Source organism: Heteronotia binoei, chromosome 8, assembly GCF_032191835.1.
Source record: "Heteronotia binoei isolate CCM8104 ecotype False Entrance Well chromosome 8, APGP_CSIRO_Hbin_v1, whole genome shotgun sequence".
Taxonomy (NCBI): domain Eukaryota; kingdom Metazoa; phylum Chordata; class Lepidosauria; order Squamata; family Gekkonidae; genus Heteronotia; species Heteronotia binoei.
The window spans coordinates 115,442,578-115,458,872 of record NC_083230.1 but is presented as its reverse complement, the minus strand read 5'-3'; the positions used below and the strand labels follow the sequence as shown (position 1 = coordinate 115,458,872).

General features: G+C 46.6%; 1 protein-coding gene across 16 annotated transcripts in view; it reads left to right on the top strand.

Moving 5' to 3' along the window:
- Positions 1 to 16,295, top strand: part of CELF2 (CUGBP Elav-like family member 2) — a 554,552-nt gene that overhangs the window by 475,965 nt on the left and 62,292 nt on the right. For 8 of the 16 annotated variants that reach the window (XM_060245946.1, XM_060245945.1, XM_060245947.1 and 5 more), the window contains 2 exons: positions 1,957 to 2,040; positions 2,152 to 2,215. In XM_060245946.1, the coding sequence (XP_060101929.1) occupies positions 1,957 to 2,040; positions 2,152 to 2,215 (148 nt within the window). The remainder of the gene's footprint in view (positions 1 to 1,956; positions 2,041 to 2,151; positions 2,216 to 16,295) is intronic. The other 8 variants (XM_060245953.1, XM_060245952.1, XM_060245954.1 and 5 more) reach the window with 1 other exon arrangement.

The following is a 16,295-nucleotide window of genomic DNA, read 5'->3' as shown; positions in this document are numbered from 1 at the left end:
AGTCTTGTCTCCTCAGACTGGCAGCGGCTCTCCAGGGTCTCAAGCTGAGGTTTTTCACACCTATTTGCCTGGATCCTTTTCTGGAGATGCCAGGGATTGAACCTAGGACCTTCTGCTTCCCGAGCAGATGCTCTACCACTGAGCTACCATCCCTTCAACGTTGCTTGGCATCACAACGTCATTCATGTGTGAACCGGCAGAACACTCGAACTGCTCTGCTTTGACAAAGTAGGAGCCAAGCGGCACCTTTAAGACCAACAAAGTTTTATTCAGAACGTAAGCTTTCGTGTGCTCTAAGCACTCTTCATCAGACGAGGAATCAGGCAGCTCTGCTCACTGTGCCTGATTCCTCGTCTGAGGAAGTGTGCTTAAAGCACACGAAAGCTTACATTCTGAATAAAACTTTGTTGGTCTTAAAGGTGCAGCTTGGCTCCTACTTTGTGCTGCTGCTTCAGACTGACACGGCTGCCCACTTGGATCTATCCTTTGGCAGGCAATTCTTTGCGTTGCTGTGGAAATTCTACCTGGAAGGTTATAGATACGTGCTTGGGCCCATTTACACACATGCAAATGATCGCTGGAACTGGTTTCCCACAAGCCTTGCTCCACCCTGCGGCTTCTGTTTTCCACCGCCCTCCTTGGCTCAAGTGATAAATTTCCCATCAAGGCCTTTAATTCAGCAGGAGCTCACGTGCACAGCTCCTGAACCTTTCTGAGGGTTCCCCCTTCTCCTTCCCACCTGTCTTGTCCATTGAATAGTAGGTGCAGCTGCATAAAGGTCCCTGGATTAGGAGAGCGGGCAGCCAGCCAGCCACCAGGAGCCAGCCACCAGGAGCTTTGCCACGCCCCCAGGAGCCCTTGTTAACCCCTGGAGAAGCCCGCACAACCCTTTCTCCACTTCTTATGTAATTTTGGGTGGCAGATGGCTTTCTGGCCTTTTGGCTGTGGGGGAGGGGGATGGCCCAGGAGAGCCCCAGGCGAGCGAGGTCTGCTTGGGCTGGCTGGATCTCTAGCCAGCCCAAGCAGGCCTCGCTCGCCCAGGACTCTCCTTTCAGATTGCTCTTGACTGGTGGGAAGCAGCATATGCTAATGAGTTACGCTAATGAGCTCCGCCACCTCTTTTTCTACAAAACGACCCCTGTTCCCATCAATTGCTCCAGGGGTGCATTTTGAACCACGGCAGCCTCCAGTTCCCTGCGCCATTTTTTGATGCCGTCTTTTCAGCATTACATTGCTGCGCAGAGAATCGGAGGTTGCCGTGGCTCAGGAAGGATACACCCGCAGAGCAACTGGGGGATCTGTCGCTTGCTTTGAGAAAAACAGAAGCCTGGGGGTGGAGCAACGCTAGCGGGAAATCAGTGTGGATGTCGGTGGCAGTCGTCAGGCGATTGGGCGCATGTGACGACTGGCGGTGGGGTGTGCGATTTGCCCCCGTCGAAAGGCAGTGCTTTTGCACTGCTTGGAAAAATTCCTCCTGGGCCAGGCATTGGCCAATTCATCTGTGCAAGTAATCGCTGGGTGTTGCAGTCATCCCGGGATCTGTATGCATGTGTGAACATAGCCCACGGCTTCAGTGGGAGTGGGTGGTGAGGGCAGCCATTTGGGGAAAGCATGACGCAAAAATCAGAGAGTGTGATAGGGCCCTCCTGCCCCTTAATTCGGCATCGCCCCCCACGCTTGTGGGCCAACAAGAACTTGGGTTCTAGCGCTAACGAGTGCCGTTGAGTGATATCCAAGAAGCGAGCCTGTGTGTTTTAAGCGGGGAGGTGGGAAACAGCCCGTGATTGACGGAGATGAGTTATGGTAACCGCTAAACTGCGGAGGGCGGTGATTAGTCACGCTATGTTGGGCTGAAATAGATTTAACACCTGGCTGTTAAAAAAAGAGTAAATTGATTAATTGTTTTAAAGCAGCAATGTTATTGAGTTTCCCCAGTGTCTGTGTGTTTCTTAATAGAGATTAGACATTAATATGGATTTACAGCATCGACTCTGGGGACCTTCATTCCAACACCAGGCAGAAGCAAGAGACTGTATAAATGTAAAGGAAACTATAAGTATCCCAAATTTAATTTGATTCAGATAATTTTGTTTTAAGCTTAACTTGTAGCGCGATTAACCTCATTAATGTTGTCGTTTCTTGATTCCGCAGCTTCTGCAGCAAGCAACCTCCTCCAGTAACTTGGGTGCCTTCAGCGGCATTCAACAAATGGCTGGTGAGTCATCGTTTTTTGGAAGGGTTCATCCGTTTGGGAGGGCGGGGCGGGGGGAGAGAGGCTGTCAGTCAGGTTGCATCGTCTGCAGCACCAGGGGTGGAATTCTAGCAGGAACTCCTTTGCATATCAGGCCACACCCCTGATGTAGCCAATCCTCCAAGAGCTTACAAGGCTCTTTTTTGTAAGCTCTTAGAGGATTGGCTAAATCACGGGTCTGTGGTCTAATATGCAAAGGAGCTCCTGCTAGAATTCCACCCCTGCGCAGCACCATAACTAGGGGCAGCGAAGGGAGGGGGCCATGGGAGGGCCGTGGAGGGACGGGACCATGGAGGTGAAAGCAGGAAGCTGATGGGGGCCAACCATTTTATCCTGTGTGATTTCGAGCCAGCCGATAATAGGCTCACCCTTTAAATGGCGTGGGAGAGGCAGTGGCTGCTCTTGGGTGCCCCTCCGTGCAATTAAATTACACCGGAGACAGAGGGAGAGCGGCATCTCTGGGATGAGAGCTGAGGGGCCCCCCAAAAACTGTCAGACCCCATGGACCCCTGGTTAGCTACAGGCAGGGGTGGTATTCTAGCAGGAGCTCCTTTGCATATTAGGCCACACACCCCTGATGTAGCCAATCCTCCAAGAGCTTACGAGGCTCTTTTTTTGTAAGCTCTTGGAGGATTGGCTATATCAGGGGTGTGTGGCCTAATATGCAAAGGAACCCCCGCTAGACTTCCACCCCAGGCTACAGGCCTGAGTGTCCGAGACATCTTAAAGCTTTCCATCCTTTAACTGAAGCGGGTGGTAGAGTATCGAGTGGTGTAGGCTTCAGATTTTTTACAGGCTCCTCCAGGGTTGCATTCTTCCCATGAGCCTGCCTTACACTGAATCAGACCGTTGGTCCACAAAGGTCAGTATTGTCTACTCAGACTGACAGCGACTCTCCGGGGATTCCGCTTTGACTGGAGACCCCAGGGATTGAACCTGGGACTTCCAGCATGACAAACAGATGCTCCACCACTGAGCCACAACCAGTGCTTCCTCTAAACTGTGGAGTCTCGTGAGCAAAAAATTCTACTTTGCGAGCTCCTGGCATTAAAGTTGTGAATGAGCAATTTGGCTGCTGAATAAATTAGTTTGCTCTGGGGTCATCTTTCCCGAGCTAAGACAATAATGTGTGAGCTGAAGGCTAAAAGACTGTGAGCTAGCTCGCGCTAACTCAGCTTAGAGGGAACACTGGACATGACCCTTCTCAATTCCATGCATTTCCAGGGTTGGACCTCGAAGTACAAACTTCCATTGGTTGAAGTTTGTTTATATACCACGTTCTGATCTGGCCCGTTCTCCAAGAAAGTCACAGTGACTTGCATTCTTCCCTTTTCCGCCATTTTTATTCTTCAGACGAACCACCCTGTTAGGTAGGTTCATCATTTCTGCAGAGCAGATTAGGTCTGGGAAACAGCACCAGATGGGGGTTACACTCCCTCCACACTGTCGTCCTGGACCAAATCAACACAGCCCTGTGATTCAGAATGAAAACGTGTTTGGGTGTTCCCATCCCAGAATGCCCAGTTTCATATTTTGTTTGAGCCCATCTAGAATGCGTGTACAAGAATGTATGATTTACATAGTTTGTTGTCTGAGAGCCAGTTCGGGGTCATGGTTAAGTGCACGGACTCTAATCTGGGAGAACCAGATTTGATTCCCCACTCCTCCACCTGCACCTGCTGGTAAGACCTTGGGTCAGCCATAACTCTCTCAGAGCTGTTCCTCTCAAGAGCAGTTTCTGTCAGAGCTCTCTCAGCCCCAACTTCCTCACAGGGTGTCTGCTGTGGGGACGGGAAGGGAAAGGAGATTGTAAACTGCTTTGAGACTCCAAGTGAAGGGCGGGGTATAAATCCTTCTCCTCCTCCCCCTCTTCTTCTTTTTCTTCTTCTTCTTTTCATTCTGAGAGTTTTCTGATGTGCCCTTAAACCATCTCACATCTCCACCTAAAAACAAAATGGAGCATGTGAAATAGTCCTTAAGTTTAGAGTCTTTGCCAGTTGTACCTGTTAATTATTTTTCTTAATATCTGCAGAACTGTGTGTTCTCATAGCTGTTCCTTAACGCATCGCAGGAGACCAGCGGCGAGAGGCCGCTTCTGATCTCGAGCAAGAAGTTTCTGCCAGTTCCGAGCAATCAAATTAACGATAGCCTTGGCTTGTTTTGATAATAAGTAGCAGCTATTAAAAAGTGTCGTGACATTCTTAAGAAAACCTAAGATTACTGGGCCTTACCTTTTCTTATATCCAGGCTGGTGGGTCTCTTTTTGTAATCACGGGAAATTAACTAAGTGACTTTAAAAGAAGAAGAAGGTGGGTGGGGGGAACTTCAACACGAACATAGCCCACAATATTTCAAAGCGGAGGGTTTTTACATTAAAGCGTATAATTCTTTTTCGTCCGGGGTGTGGAGTGGGGAGGGGCAAGAAGCAGACGAAAGTGGCAGAGAAGAAAGACAAAGGAGAAAGTACAAAGCGCCTTTGAAAGGCAACGAGTTAGACAGCTCCGTAACGAGCTGCGTGCCGGTAGTAAGTGATGTACGGTGATTAATAAAAGGTCACTCCCGCTGAGTGACCCGCCATGCTGGTACCCTAACTTAACACGATGCTAGAGAAGACAGCAAATTAGGGAACAGATGCCCATCGTGCCTGCCGTGCAAAACTGTTAAAAGCTTTTTCTCTTCCCCCCCCCCACCCCCTTCCCTTTTGTTTGAAATTTTTGCGGCTCGTAAAAGAACAACATGCCTCCTCTCCCCTCCCCTGCTGCCGTCGGTGCATCGTTAGTATATTTTTTAATTATGCTCCAACTAAATTAGCAAATTGGTGGCGCCTTGCTCCGGCCCGGTAAAACAAAACGGGTTGAAGCTCTCTGCATGTCTTCTTTGTGTTTTCTTCCTTCTCTCTCTGTCTCTGTCTCTCTCTCGCTCTGTCTCTCTCTCTGTGTCTCTCTCTCCGTTTCTTCTTTTTTATTATTATTAAGGCCTCGCTTTTGAATGGATCTTGAAATACGCCTATGAAAAAAAGGATGAGCTACTCCCCGTAGGCATTGTACGCTTCAGCCTTACAATATGCCATTATTGCACTGGCATCGGAGAAATGCGAAACCCGCTGTCTTACAATATAAATTGGCCCACAGATGACAATATCTCTGAGTTATTTTCTCTGGCTCAGATCCGTTGGCAAGCGCTTGCGGCTCCCATTATGTTACGCTTATAATCTACCCACAGATTCTCCCCCCCCCCCCCCGCTCTCATCAAAAATATATCTTAATATGATAAACAACATTTTCACAGTTGGCATTTTAAAAAAAAACAAAAAACCTGGCTTTGAGATTTAAGGGTTGGCGGTAATCATTCTGCTTTGGTTAGCTCTGCTAGGGACGCAGAGGCAAAAACGCCTGGAATGGTTCTTCTGGGTAACCCAGTAGCAATTTTTTTTTAATACTCTCAAAGCTGTGCAAAGCGTTAGGACCTATATCCTACCCCCAGCGCTCTTTTTCTGGCAGGAGCTCCTCTGCATATTAGGCCACGCCCCCGAGATAGCCAATCCTCCTGGAGCTCACAGTAGGCCCTGTACTAAGAGCCCTCTAAGCTCTTGGAGGATTGGCTACATCGGGGGCGTGGCCTAATATGCAGAGGAGCTCCTGCTAGAAAAAGAGCCCTGCCTACCACCCTATGCCACCGACTGGGGAAGGCAATGGCAAACCACCCTGTAAAAAGTCTGCCGTGAAAACGTCGTGACGCGACGTCATCCCAGAGTCGGAAACGACTGGTGCTTGCACAGGGGATTACTTTTAGAGGAAGAAGACGACAACTGAAGATTTATACCCTGCCCTTCTCTCTGTGTAGATGACTGGGGAAGGTAATGGCAAACAACCCCATAAAAAGTCTGCTGTGAAAACGTTGTGAAAGCAACGTCACCCCAGAGTCGGAAACGACTGGTGCTTGCACAGGGGACCTTTTCTTTCCCTTCTCTCTGAATCATAGTCTCAGAGTGGCTTACAATCTCCTTTATCGTCTCTCCCCCACAACAGACACCCTGTGATGTAGGTGGGGCTGAGAGAACTCTCACAGCAGCTGCCCTTACAAGGACAACTTCTGCAAGAGCTATGGCTGACCCAAGGCCATTCCAGCAGGTGCAAGTGGAGGAGTGGGGAATCAAACCTGGTTCTCCCAGATAAGAGTTTGCACACTTAACCACTACACCAAACTGGCTCTCCTTTTACCTTTTTATGCCACTGAGTCTGCCCTGGACAGTTAGGAATAGCTTTTTATTAATGTCTTCTGTGCACAAAAGAGCCCTGTGGCGCAGAGTGTTAAAGCTGCAGTACTGCAGTCCTAAACTCTGCTCACGATCTGAGTTCGATCCCCGGTGGAAGCTGGATTTTCAGTTAGCTGGCTCGAGGTTGACTCAGCCTTCCATCCTTCCGAGGTCAGTCAAATGAGTCCACAGCTTGCTGGGGGTGGGGGGAAGCATAGATGACTGGGGAAGGCAATGAATGGCAAACCACCCCGTAAAAAGTCTGCCGTGAAAACGTTGTGAAAGTAACGTCACCCCAGAGTCGGAAACAACTGGATCTTGCACAGGGGACCTTTATTTTCCTCTGCGCACAAAGCTGTACCTAGAGGCCATTCATAGGGATCATAGAGTTGGAAGGGAACTCCAGGGTCTTCTAGTCCAGCCCCCTGCACAATGCAGAGAATTCAAAAATACTTAACATAAGAGAAGCCATGTTGGATCTGGCCAATGGTCCATCCAGTCCAACACTCAGTGACCAAAAAAACCCCAAGTGCCATCAAGAGATCCACCAGTGGGGCTAGAAGCCCTTCCACTGTGCCCCCCCCAAAGCACACGAATACAGAGCATCACTGCCCCAGACAGAGATAAGCTGTGGTATAAGAACATACTTCCCACACACAAATACATATGTTCCCAATGACCCTAGAAGATAGCAAAAATCTCCAGGATTCCTTGCCAAACTGGCCTGGAGAAAAATTGTTGACTTACGCCAAAGCGGTAATCAGCATTTCCCTGGGCATGTAAGGAAGGGCAACGAAAACGAAGCATGGATGCAGCCCTTCCTGCCCTCCTTCTCACGATCTGCCTAAGTCGCAGAATCAGCATTACTGTCAGATGGCCATCTAGCCTCTGTTTAGGTGGCCATCTGACAGCAATGCTGATTCTGTGCATTAGAACACTGAAGATGAAGATACTGGGTTTATATCCCACCCTCTTCTCTGAATCTCAGAGCGGCTCACAATCTCCTTTATCTTCCTCCCCCATAACAGACACCCTCTGAGGTGGGTGGGGCTGAGAGAGCTGCAAAAAGAGGAGTGGGGAATCAAACCCGGTTCTTCCAGATAAGAGTCTGTGCACTTAACCACTACACCAAACTGGCTGTACTAGTTGATTCTGTGAATTATGTACCTAGAGGCCATTCAGTTGGACTAGTTCTCACTGGTTTTCTTTCACAAGAGACCATTAAGTAAAGTCATAACCCAGACGCCTTCCAGAAATCATTAAAGGCATGCTATTTTGAATAGGCATTGTAACGGCCTGAAAGAACATAAAAGAAGCCATGCTGGATCAGGCCAATGGCCCATCCAGTTCAACATTCTGTGTCACACATGGCCAAAAAGTTTATACACACACACACATACACACACTGTGGCTAATAGCCACTGATGGACCTCTGCTCCATATTTTTATCTAACCCCTTCTTGAAGCTGGCTATGCTTGTAGCTGCTACCACCTCCTGTGGCAGTGAATTCCACATGTTAATCACCCTTTGGGTGAAGAAGGATTTCCTTTTATCCGTTCTAACCCGACTGCTCAGCAATTTCATCGAATGCCCACGATGTATATTGTGAGAAAGGGAGAAAAGGACTTCTTTCTCTACTTTCTCCATCCCATGCATAATCTTGTAAACCTCTATCATGTCACACTGCAGTCGACGTTTCTCCAAGCTAAAGAGCCCCAAGCGTTTTAACCTTTCTTCATAGGGAAAGTGTTCCAAACTTTTAATCATTCTAGTTGTCCTTTTCTGCACTTTTTCCAATGCTATAATATCCTTTTTGAGGTGCGGTGACCTCAGAAAAATGAGGTTCTCTTAGTTCTGGGGTTCCAATGTGGTGTCGGTAGGTGCCATGATGCCCACCGCCATCTGGTGCCCACCAAGTGTTTTTTGGAAAGAGGGTGGGGCTAGATGGGGGTTTTTTCCAAGCAAGGTTTCATCTAAAGTCTTGGGGGGAAATACAGGCCTCCACACCTGAGGAGATGAATGGAGCATAATGGCAGAGTCTCAGTTAATGACTTTCATCATTCCAGTATGAGAGCCAGTTTGGTGTACTAGTTAAAATGGTGGACTCCGATCTGAAGAACTGGGTTTGATTCCTCACTCCTCTTCCACATAAAGCCAGCTGGGTGACTTTGGCTCTGTCAAAGTTCTCTCAGGTCTCTCTCAACTCTACCGACCTAACAGAGCGTCTGTCAGGGCTCTTTTTCTAGCAGGAGCTCCTCTGCATATTAGGCCACGCCTCCCTGATGTAGCCAATCCTCCAAGAGCTTAGAGGGCTCTTAGTACAGGGCCTACTGTGAGCTCCAGGAGGATTGGCTACCTCAGGGGGGCGTGGCCTATTATGCAGAGGAGCTCCTGCCAGAAAAAGCCCTGGCGTCTGCCTATTTCTCATACCAGAAATACATGTTTTGTACGTGTAATTATTCAGTACCAAGTATACAAATGCACATTTAGAATTGGTCCTTGTGATGACTTTCTGTTTCGTACTAAAATCGAGTGCTGAAATCTGTTGGCTCCAGTAGGACGGTGTATGACCTTTTAGGATGAAGATGGTAATCAGACTTTCTCATGCTTTGTTTCTTTACTTGTGCAGTTGGTCTCCTGCCTTTCTGCCTTAGGGCCACCAAAGGGGCTAACAGAGGGCTTCAATCAGGCCCTCTAGCAACTGGCTGTCATCTGCTTCATTTCCCCTTGTCTGCTTTTTTGGGTTGCCATTTTGTGTTTCTCCCCAGATAAGCCAGGCAGCAAAGCAGCCTTTCCCTCTCCCCCCTCCCTTTTCCCAAAGGGAGGAGGAGGGAGGAGCAGCCTCAGCCAATGAGGGAGCTTAGCTCTATAGTTCTGCTGAGTGATTACATTTGCCAGGCTCAATTAATCAGTCTGCAGAGCTACTGAGACAAGCCTCTCTCCCTTTTAATTAATGGCTGAGTCTCCTCCCCCTCCTTGTGCCCTGGGGAAGGAAAGAAAGAGCCAGAGTTTCTTTTGCCAATCCCCATCATCAGGAGAGCTACAAAGAGTGCTTTTAAGACCAGCAACGTTTTAGTGAAGGTATGAGCTTTTTGCCTTGCTACAGAAAGAGAGAGAGAGTTTTGTTCGGCTTGTTACGGGTGTAACTGGGTTCCCCTCCTCTTTTTCACTGTACTCATGCCCTCCAGTCTTTCTTAGTAGGAAAGCATGGGAACTATTTAGAAGAGAAATATCAGCATTAGGCTGAGAGTGTGTTCCACCCCAGGTTTACCCAGCAAATTTTCCTTAATTTTTCTTTCACATTTTCCTTTGATTTAGACTTCCCAGATAGTAGGCTGATACTGATCACTGTACATGGCTGTCTCTCTGTTCTTGTAGTTGTTTTGGGGAGGAAAGTTGTATTTTTTTTTTAGTTGTAGTCATTTTTCTGGGGGGAATAATAGTTTTGTTAACAAGCACATAGCCCTCAGTCTGTGCCATGGTGCCTTCACATGTTCTTGACTAGTACGTGAAGCAACTTCTGTACAAAAACTCACAATGCCCAGCTGCTTCATGTTCCTCTGAGTCTTAGGCTCAAAGCATTGACCATGAGATGTCTGTAATGAATGTCAATGAATCAAAAGTAGGTTTGCAACTTACAGATGTGCACACCTGAACAGCACATATTCAAGACTGGTACACCACGGACATGGTCTACAGTTTTTGATGCAATAATTCATAGCAAGAGGTGACATTTATCAGAGACTGTAAAACAAAATATTGCAAGTGGGCTAATATTTTAAGCATGTTTTATTTTAAGCAAAAAAAAAATATCTTTAATTGTGTGTCTGTGCCCTTGATAAAATTTATATGTTTGCTACCTGGCATTACATTTTATAATACACATGGCCCGGCCCAACAAGGTCTCTTTTATGTCAAATCCAGCTCTCATAGCAAATGAGTTTGACACCCCTGATTTAAAATATGCAAGATAAAGATGACATTTTAAAGCCATTACAATCAACTCCCCCAAACACACATAATGAAAACAGTTTTTAAAATAAAGTATGTACAGTACACAAAAACAGCAATTTAAATGTTGGCAAGAAAGGAGGGATCACTGAAGGATGACTGGGGAAGGCAATGGCAAACCACCCCGCAAAAGTCTGCCAAGAGTTCGATCCCGGTGGAAGCTGGGTTCATGTAGCCTGCTCAAGGCTTGACGCAGCCTTCCATCCTTCCGAGGTTGGTAAAACCAGTACATATGAAGCTGCCTTATACTGAATCAGACCCTTGGTCCATCAAAGTCAGTATTGTCTTCTCAGACTGGCAGCGGTACCATCTTCTCAGTACCCAGCTTGCTGGTTATAAAGTGCAGATGACTGGGGAAGGCAATGGTACACCACCCCGTAAAGGTCTGCGAAGAAAACGTCAAGATGTAACCTCACCCTTTGAGTCGGTAACGACTAGGTGCTTGCACAGGGGGCTACCTTTTACCTTTTTTATGTTGTCTCTATCCTTGACTAATCAGTCCCACTTGATAGACATCGAGGAGGATGAGTAGTTGGCTAGCTTGGAAGCCGGACAACAGAGCATTGTGTGGTGGCAGCACACACAAAGTTGTGACATGGAAATCTCAGGCTCAGATTTATTTGTGTTTTTAACAGGCCTGAAAGCGCGACTCGTGCGGCGGCTACTACACGGGTTTCCTGTGAATGTGCTAATGGGCCTTATGAGAAAGATCTGCAGCCGTCCATCTGCCGGTTTTTAACAGGCCTGATTGGCAAGCGGCTGTAACAACTGACATCTGTTCCGTGCTTATTGATATGTAGATTTATGGTAATTGCTCTGAACAATAAGACACAAAATTACCTAAGGTGAACATTAAATTAAATTTTCATGGCCCTCTCCTTATAAATACAGTTTTTCATGTTTTTTTTAAAAAAAACTTACGTTTCAAGCAGGCATATTGTACATCTGTTGCAAACATAATTTAATTGTAATTTTTAATCTGCCATGCAGCAGAATCAAAGTTGGGATCCTTGCTTTCCTGAATATTAGCCAAGCATGATAGCTTAATGGTATACCCTAGATTACTGAAGGCAGAGTCAAATTTCACTTTTATTTTTGCAATGTTTTTTCTTTCCCCTTCCGTCATAAAGATTAAGAGTTATTTTGTATCCAGGAGCTCATTACCAATGGGCGGGATTTTTCTGCTTTTTGTTTTTTCGGTTTCTTTTAAAAAGCGCTTCTCTATCGGGCTGTGCTTTAGAGTTTAAGTGATTTGCATTTCTTCAGAGAGCGCTGCATTTGAGGAATGTTCAGAGGTTTCAAAGAAAGATGATCAAATCGTTTTCTGTCCAGTTCTGCTGCGGGAGCGACGAGGAATCTTTTTGAGCTGTTTAAAGTGTGGGATTCGGCAAAGGAAGCAGGCAGCATGTTAATCTCATAAAAGTAAAGGACAGTCGTTTTCAGGGGATCTGGGAATAATTAGATTGGTTTAGACATTATGAGATGGGGGTTTTATTTTAAATTGGCTCTGGCTTTCTGTCATGTTTTCTGACCATAGCTGAGGGAGGGGAGAAACTGCCCGTTTAAGTGAAGCTGAAATTCTTACACAATACAATGACTCTGGGTTAGGATCGCCAGGCTCAGGTTACCAGGGAGGATTGGCGCAGGGACATGGGGTATGCGAACAATGTTGCCAACGTCACTGCATCACTTCTGAGTAGAATAAAGAGTAGTGCTAGGAATCACGAGAAACGTGGTAAAACCAAAGAGTTTCTGCCAATTCCTAGACCTACCCTGTATCACTTCCAGGTTTTACCCAGAAGTGACATAATGATGTCATTTTTTATTATTATTTTTCTCAGCAGTGGGCAACTGGGCTTGTCCGTGGGAGGCCTTCCTCCATAGCGTGAGGCCTGGCGGGCCTACTCTGAGTAGATGGAGATTTTGAATAAATCCAACCGTACACCATGGAATAGGCCTTTGTGACAGAATCAACAGCCCTTGGTTTCCTCCATTTTGTGCATGTTTTGTTGGGAGATGAGGGCAAGCAGTTACCTCAGGGGACACAGGTAGGGACTACTCAGAAAAGTGACACCAAGGCTAGGTAGACTGCAGGGAAGTGGAAGAGTGATCATCTGGCAGCACAGAAAAATAGCCGGGACGTTTCCTTCAGTGACAAATAACTTAGTTTGAGGGAAGCTTCAGGGTTGGTTTGAGGGAGTTACCAACTTCCAGGTTGGGTCTGGAGTCCTCCCCGAGTTACAGCTGACCATGGAAGTCCATTGCCCTGGAGGAAATGGCAGCTTCTTATGGCAAACTCTATGGTGTTGCATACAAAGCTGATCTTCCTTCTTAAATACCCTCCCTAGCGCTCCAGGACTTTCCCCAGCTGGAAATGGCAACCCTACCAGCAAACAAAACAGACTATGGAAGAAGTCTCCATTGAAGGGTGGCTGCCTGAAGGGCTGAAGCTGAGGTACTCTGGAAGGTGTTTGGTGCAGTGGTTAAGAGTGGTTGACTCTAATCTGGAGAACTGGGTTTGACTCCCCACTCCTCCACATGAAACCAACTGGGTGACCTTCAGCCAGTCACAAGTGTATTTATTTATTTTATCAAATTTATATCCCATCCTCCCCAAATGGGCTCAGGGCGGCTAATAACAGTTAAAAACCACATCGAATATTAAAAGCAATATACAATAAAATCAATCCGCACATTTTAACCATAAAATCCAAGATGCACGTCAACGCACGTCAATGCAGAATCAACAGCTCTTGGCTTCCTCCTTTTTGCGCATGTTTTGTGGGGAGCTCTCAAGAGCAGTTATTGTCAGAGCTCTCTCAGCTCCGCCACTATGAGATACCAAGTGAAGGGCGAGGTATAAATCCAACTCTTCTTCTTCTTCTTCTTCTTCTTCTTCTTCTTCTTCTTCTTCTTCTTCTTCTTCTTCTTCATAGCTCAAACTATGAAGGCCCTTAATATGACCACTCAGATCATAGCAAAAATACGATTAGACCTTTCAGGGAACATAAAGCCAAAGGAAACAAGACTTCCAATCTAGCACACCTATATAGGGCTCAGAAATATTTGGAAATTAGAGGAAAGAGTGGAGTTAGGGAGTGGGCGGGCCTTGGTAGGGTATAATGCTATGCAGCCCACCTAACAAAGCAGCCATTTTCTCCGGCAGAAATGGAATAAATGTTTTAAATAAATAACAAACAAGCGATTCGCATACTCTGGAAATTAGTTGCAATTCTGGGAGATCTCCAGCCCCCACCTGGAGTTTGGCAACCCCTACACCGAATCCAGATGATGGGTATGTTAACCAGGCCTTACCTCAAGAATAAGGCACTCAGACAAATGAACTCAGCTTTTTTCCTTCCCCAACTTTAAGCTGCACGTAAACAACTGGATCTCTCTTGAGTCCCCTGTCACCTTTGATAAATTCGCAAAGTCCAAACCACTCTAATTACAAAGTGTTATCAGCTTTGGTAATTGGGTGTTAACTATCGTGTCATGTAATTGGAGGGCTGCCCTTGCATTTGTGAGTTCAGTATATCACCAGGGCTTTGTCAGGCTGGCTCGAACAAACAGCAGCCAGGGCCTTAAAGTGCACCAAATAAAAGGGTTATCATTTTGTGTTTTTGTTTTTTTTTTAATTGAAAGCATTGTGCTTTAATTACATGTCTTCCTCACACTAATGAACGGTGACACAGTGGTTAGAGGAGCAGATTAGGATGTGGGAGACCTGGGTTCGAACCCCTGTCCTGCCATGAAACGTGCTTCGTGACCTTGGGCCAGTCACACTGCGGCGGATGTGGACTCACGATCAGTGTTCCCTCTAAGCTGAGTTAGCGTGAGCTAGCTCACAGATTCTTAGCCTCCAGCTCACACATTTTTGTCTTAGCTCAGGAAGGATGACCCCAGAGCACCCTAATTTTTGCAGTCGCTCACAACTTTAATGCCAGTAGCGCATAAAATAGAATTTTTGCTCACAAGACTCTGCAGCTTAGAGGGAACGTGATATATTCTGGTATGACCGTTCCTGCCTGGTTCATTGGAGCCTTTGGGGACTCTGGAACTATGGGCTGGAGGATCCAAATCCCTGCCGCCCTGGCCCAATCAGAAGCCCCTTGCAGGTTCAAATGACCCAATGTTGTTCTTGAACTGTGTACAGTCAGCCCCATTGGCCCTAGTCATCAGTCTTCTAGTTTATGCTATACTGAATAAAGAGAGCTATGATGACTGCAACCGCGTCTCCTTCACGCATTGAACCCACTGTATTATACACACACACTCCGCTTAGCCTACCTCTCTGAGCTGTTGTAAGGATAAAATGGAGGAGAGGAGAACATTGTAAGCTGCTTTGGGTTCCCACTAAGGAGACAGTGTGGTGTAGTGGTTAAGAGCTGCAGGCTCTAATTTTGGAGAACCGGGTTGGATTCCCTACTCCTCCACGTGCATCCAGCTGGGTGATCGTGGGTCAAACACAGTTCACCCAGAACCGTTCTCTCAAGAGCAACTATCTCAGAGGTCTTTCAGTTTCTTAGCTCCCCAGAAATGACGATATCAGTCAGGGGTGTCGAACTCATTTATTATGAGGGCCGGATCTGACATAAATGAGGCCAGTCCGAGCCGTGTGTGTCATAAAATGTAACAGCAGGTTGTGGAGATATAAACTTTATAAAGGACATAGACAAACACAAAGATTTTTTTTTAATTTAAAATATGCTTAAAAGATTAGCACCCTTGCAGTATTTTATTTATTTAACAGTCTGATAACTGACACCTCTTGCTCTTAATTATTGCATCAAAATCTGGAGACAATGTCTGTGCTGTTGCAATCTTGAATATGCTGTTCAGCTCTGTGTGTGTGTGTAAGCTGCAAACCTACTTTTCTCTGTGTTCTCTGCAACGCCACTGAGGATGTTCTCCGCAGCTGAGAACGAAACGTCTGGAAGGAAAACTTTCTCCAGTAGAACACGGCACTTGAGCCCAAAAGACTCTACAAACCCAAACCTACTTTTGATTTATTGGCGTTCATTACCGAAATCTCAGGGTCAATGCTTTGAAGCTAAGACCCAGTGGAAAACATGAACTGGCTGGGCACAACAAACTTTTATACATGTTGATTCCTGTGCTGGTCAACCAATGGAGAAAATACAGGTTTTGCTCTGTAGCTCTTGTGCGATTGAGCAAGCCTGGCAAAGCAATCTGTGATGCAGAAGGAAGCAAGAGAGAGAGAGAAGGAAACAGATGACAGTTAGTTGCTCAGGGGCCTGATAAGAGCTCTCTGGGGGCCTGATCCGGCCCTCGGGCTACATGTTTGACGCCCCTGGGTTATATCATGCCAAATTCCTGTTTGGTGTAGTGGTTAAGTGTGCGGTTTCTTATCTGGGAGAACCGGGTTTGATTCCCCACTCCTCCACTTGCACCTGCTGGCATGGCCTTGGGTTGGCCTTAGCTCTGGCAGAGGTTGTCCTAGAAAGGGCAGCTGCTGTGAGAGCCCTCTCCAGCCCCACCTACCTCACAGGGTGTCTGTTGTGGGGGAGGAAGGTAAAGGAGATTGTGAGCCGCTCTGAGACTCTTCGGAGTGGAGGGCGGGATATAAATCCAATATCTTCTTCTTCTACAAATAGCTTAAATGACTTGCATAAAATATCACAATGCCTTTGGCTGCCCCCATTCCAAAAATGTAATCAATGAGTTCCTGATAACCATATACATGAAGGGTTATGGGAAAATTGCAGCCTAAATAGCCGCAACACTGCTCTATTGCCTACCAGAAAGGCTGGCTC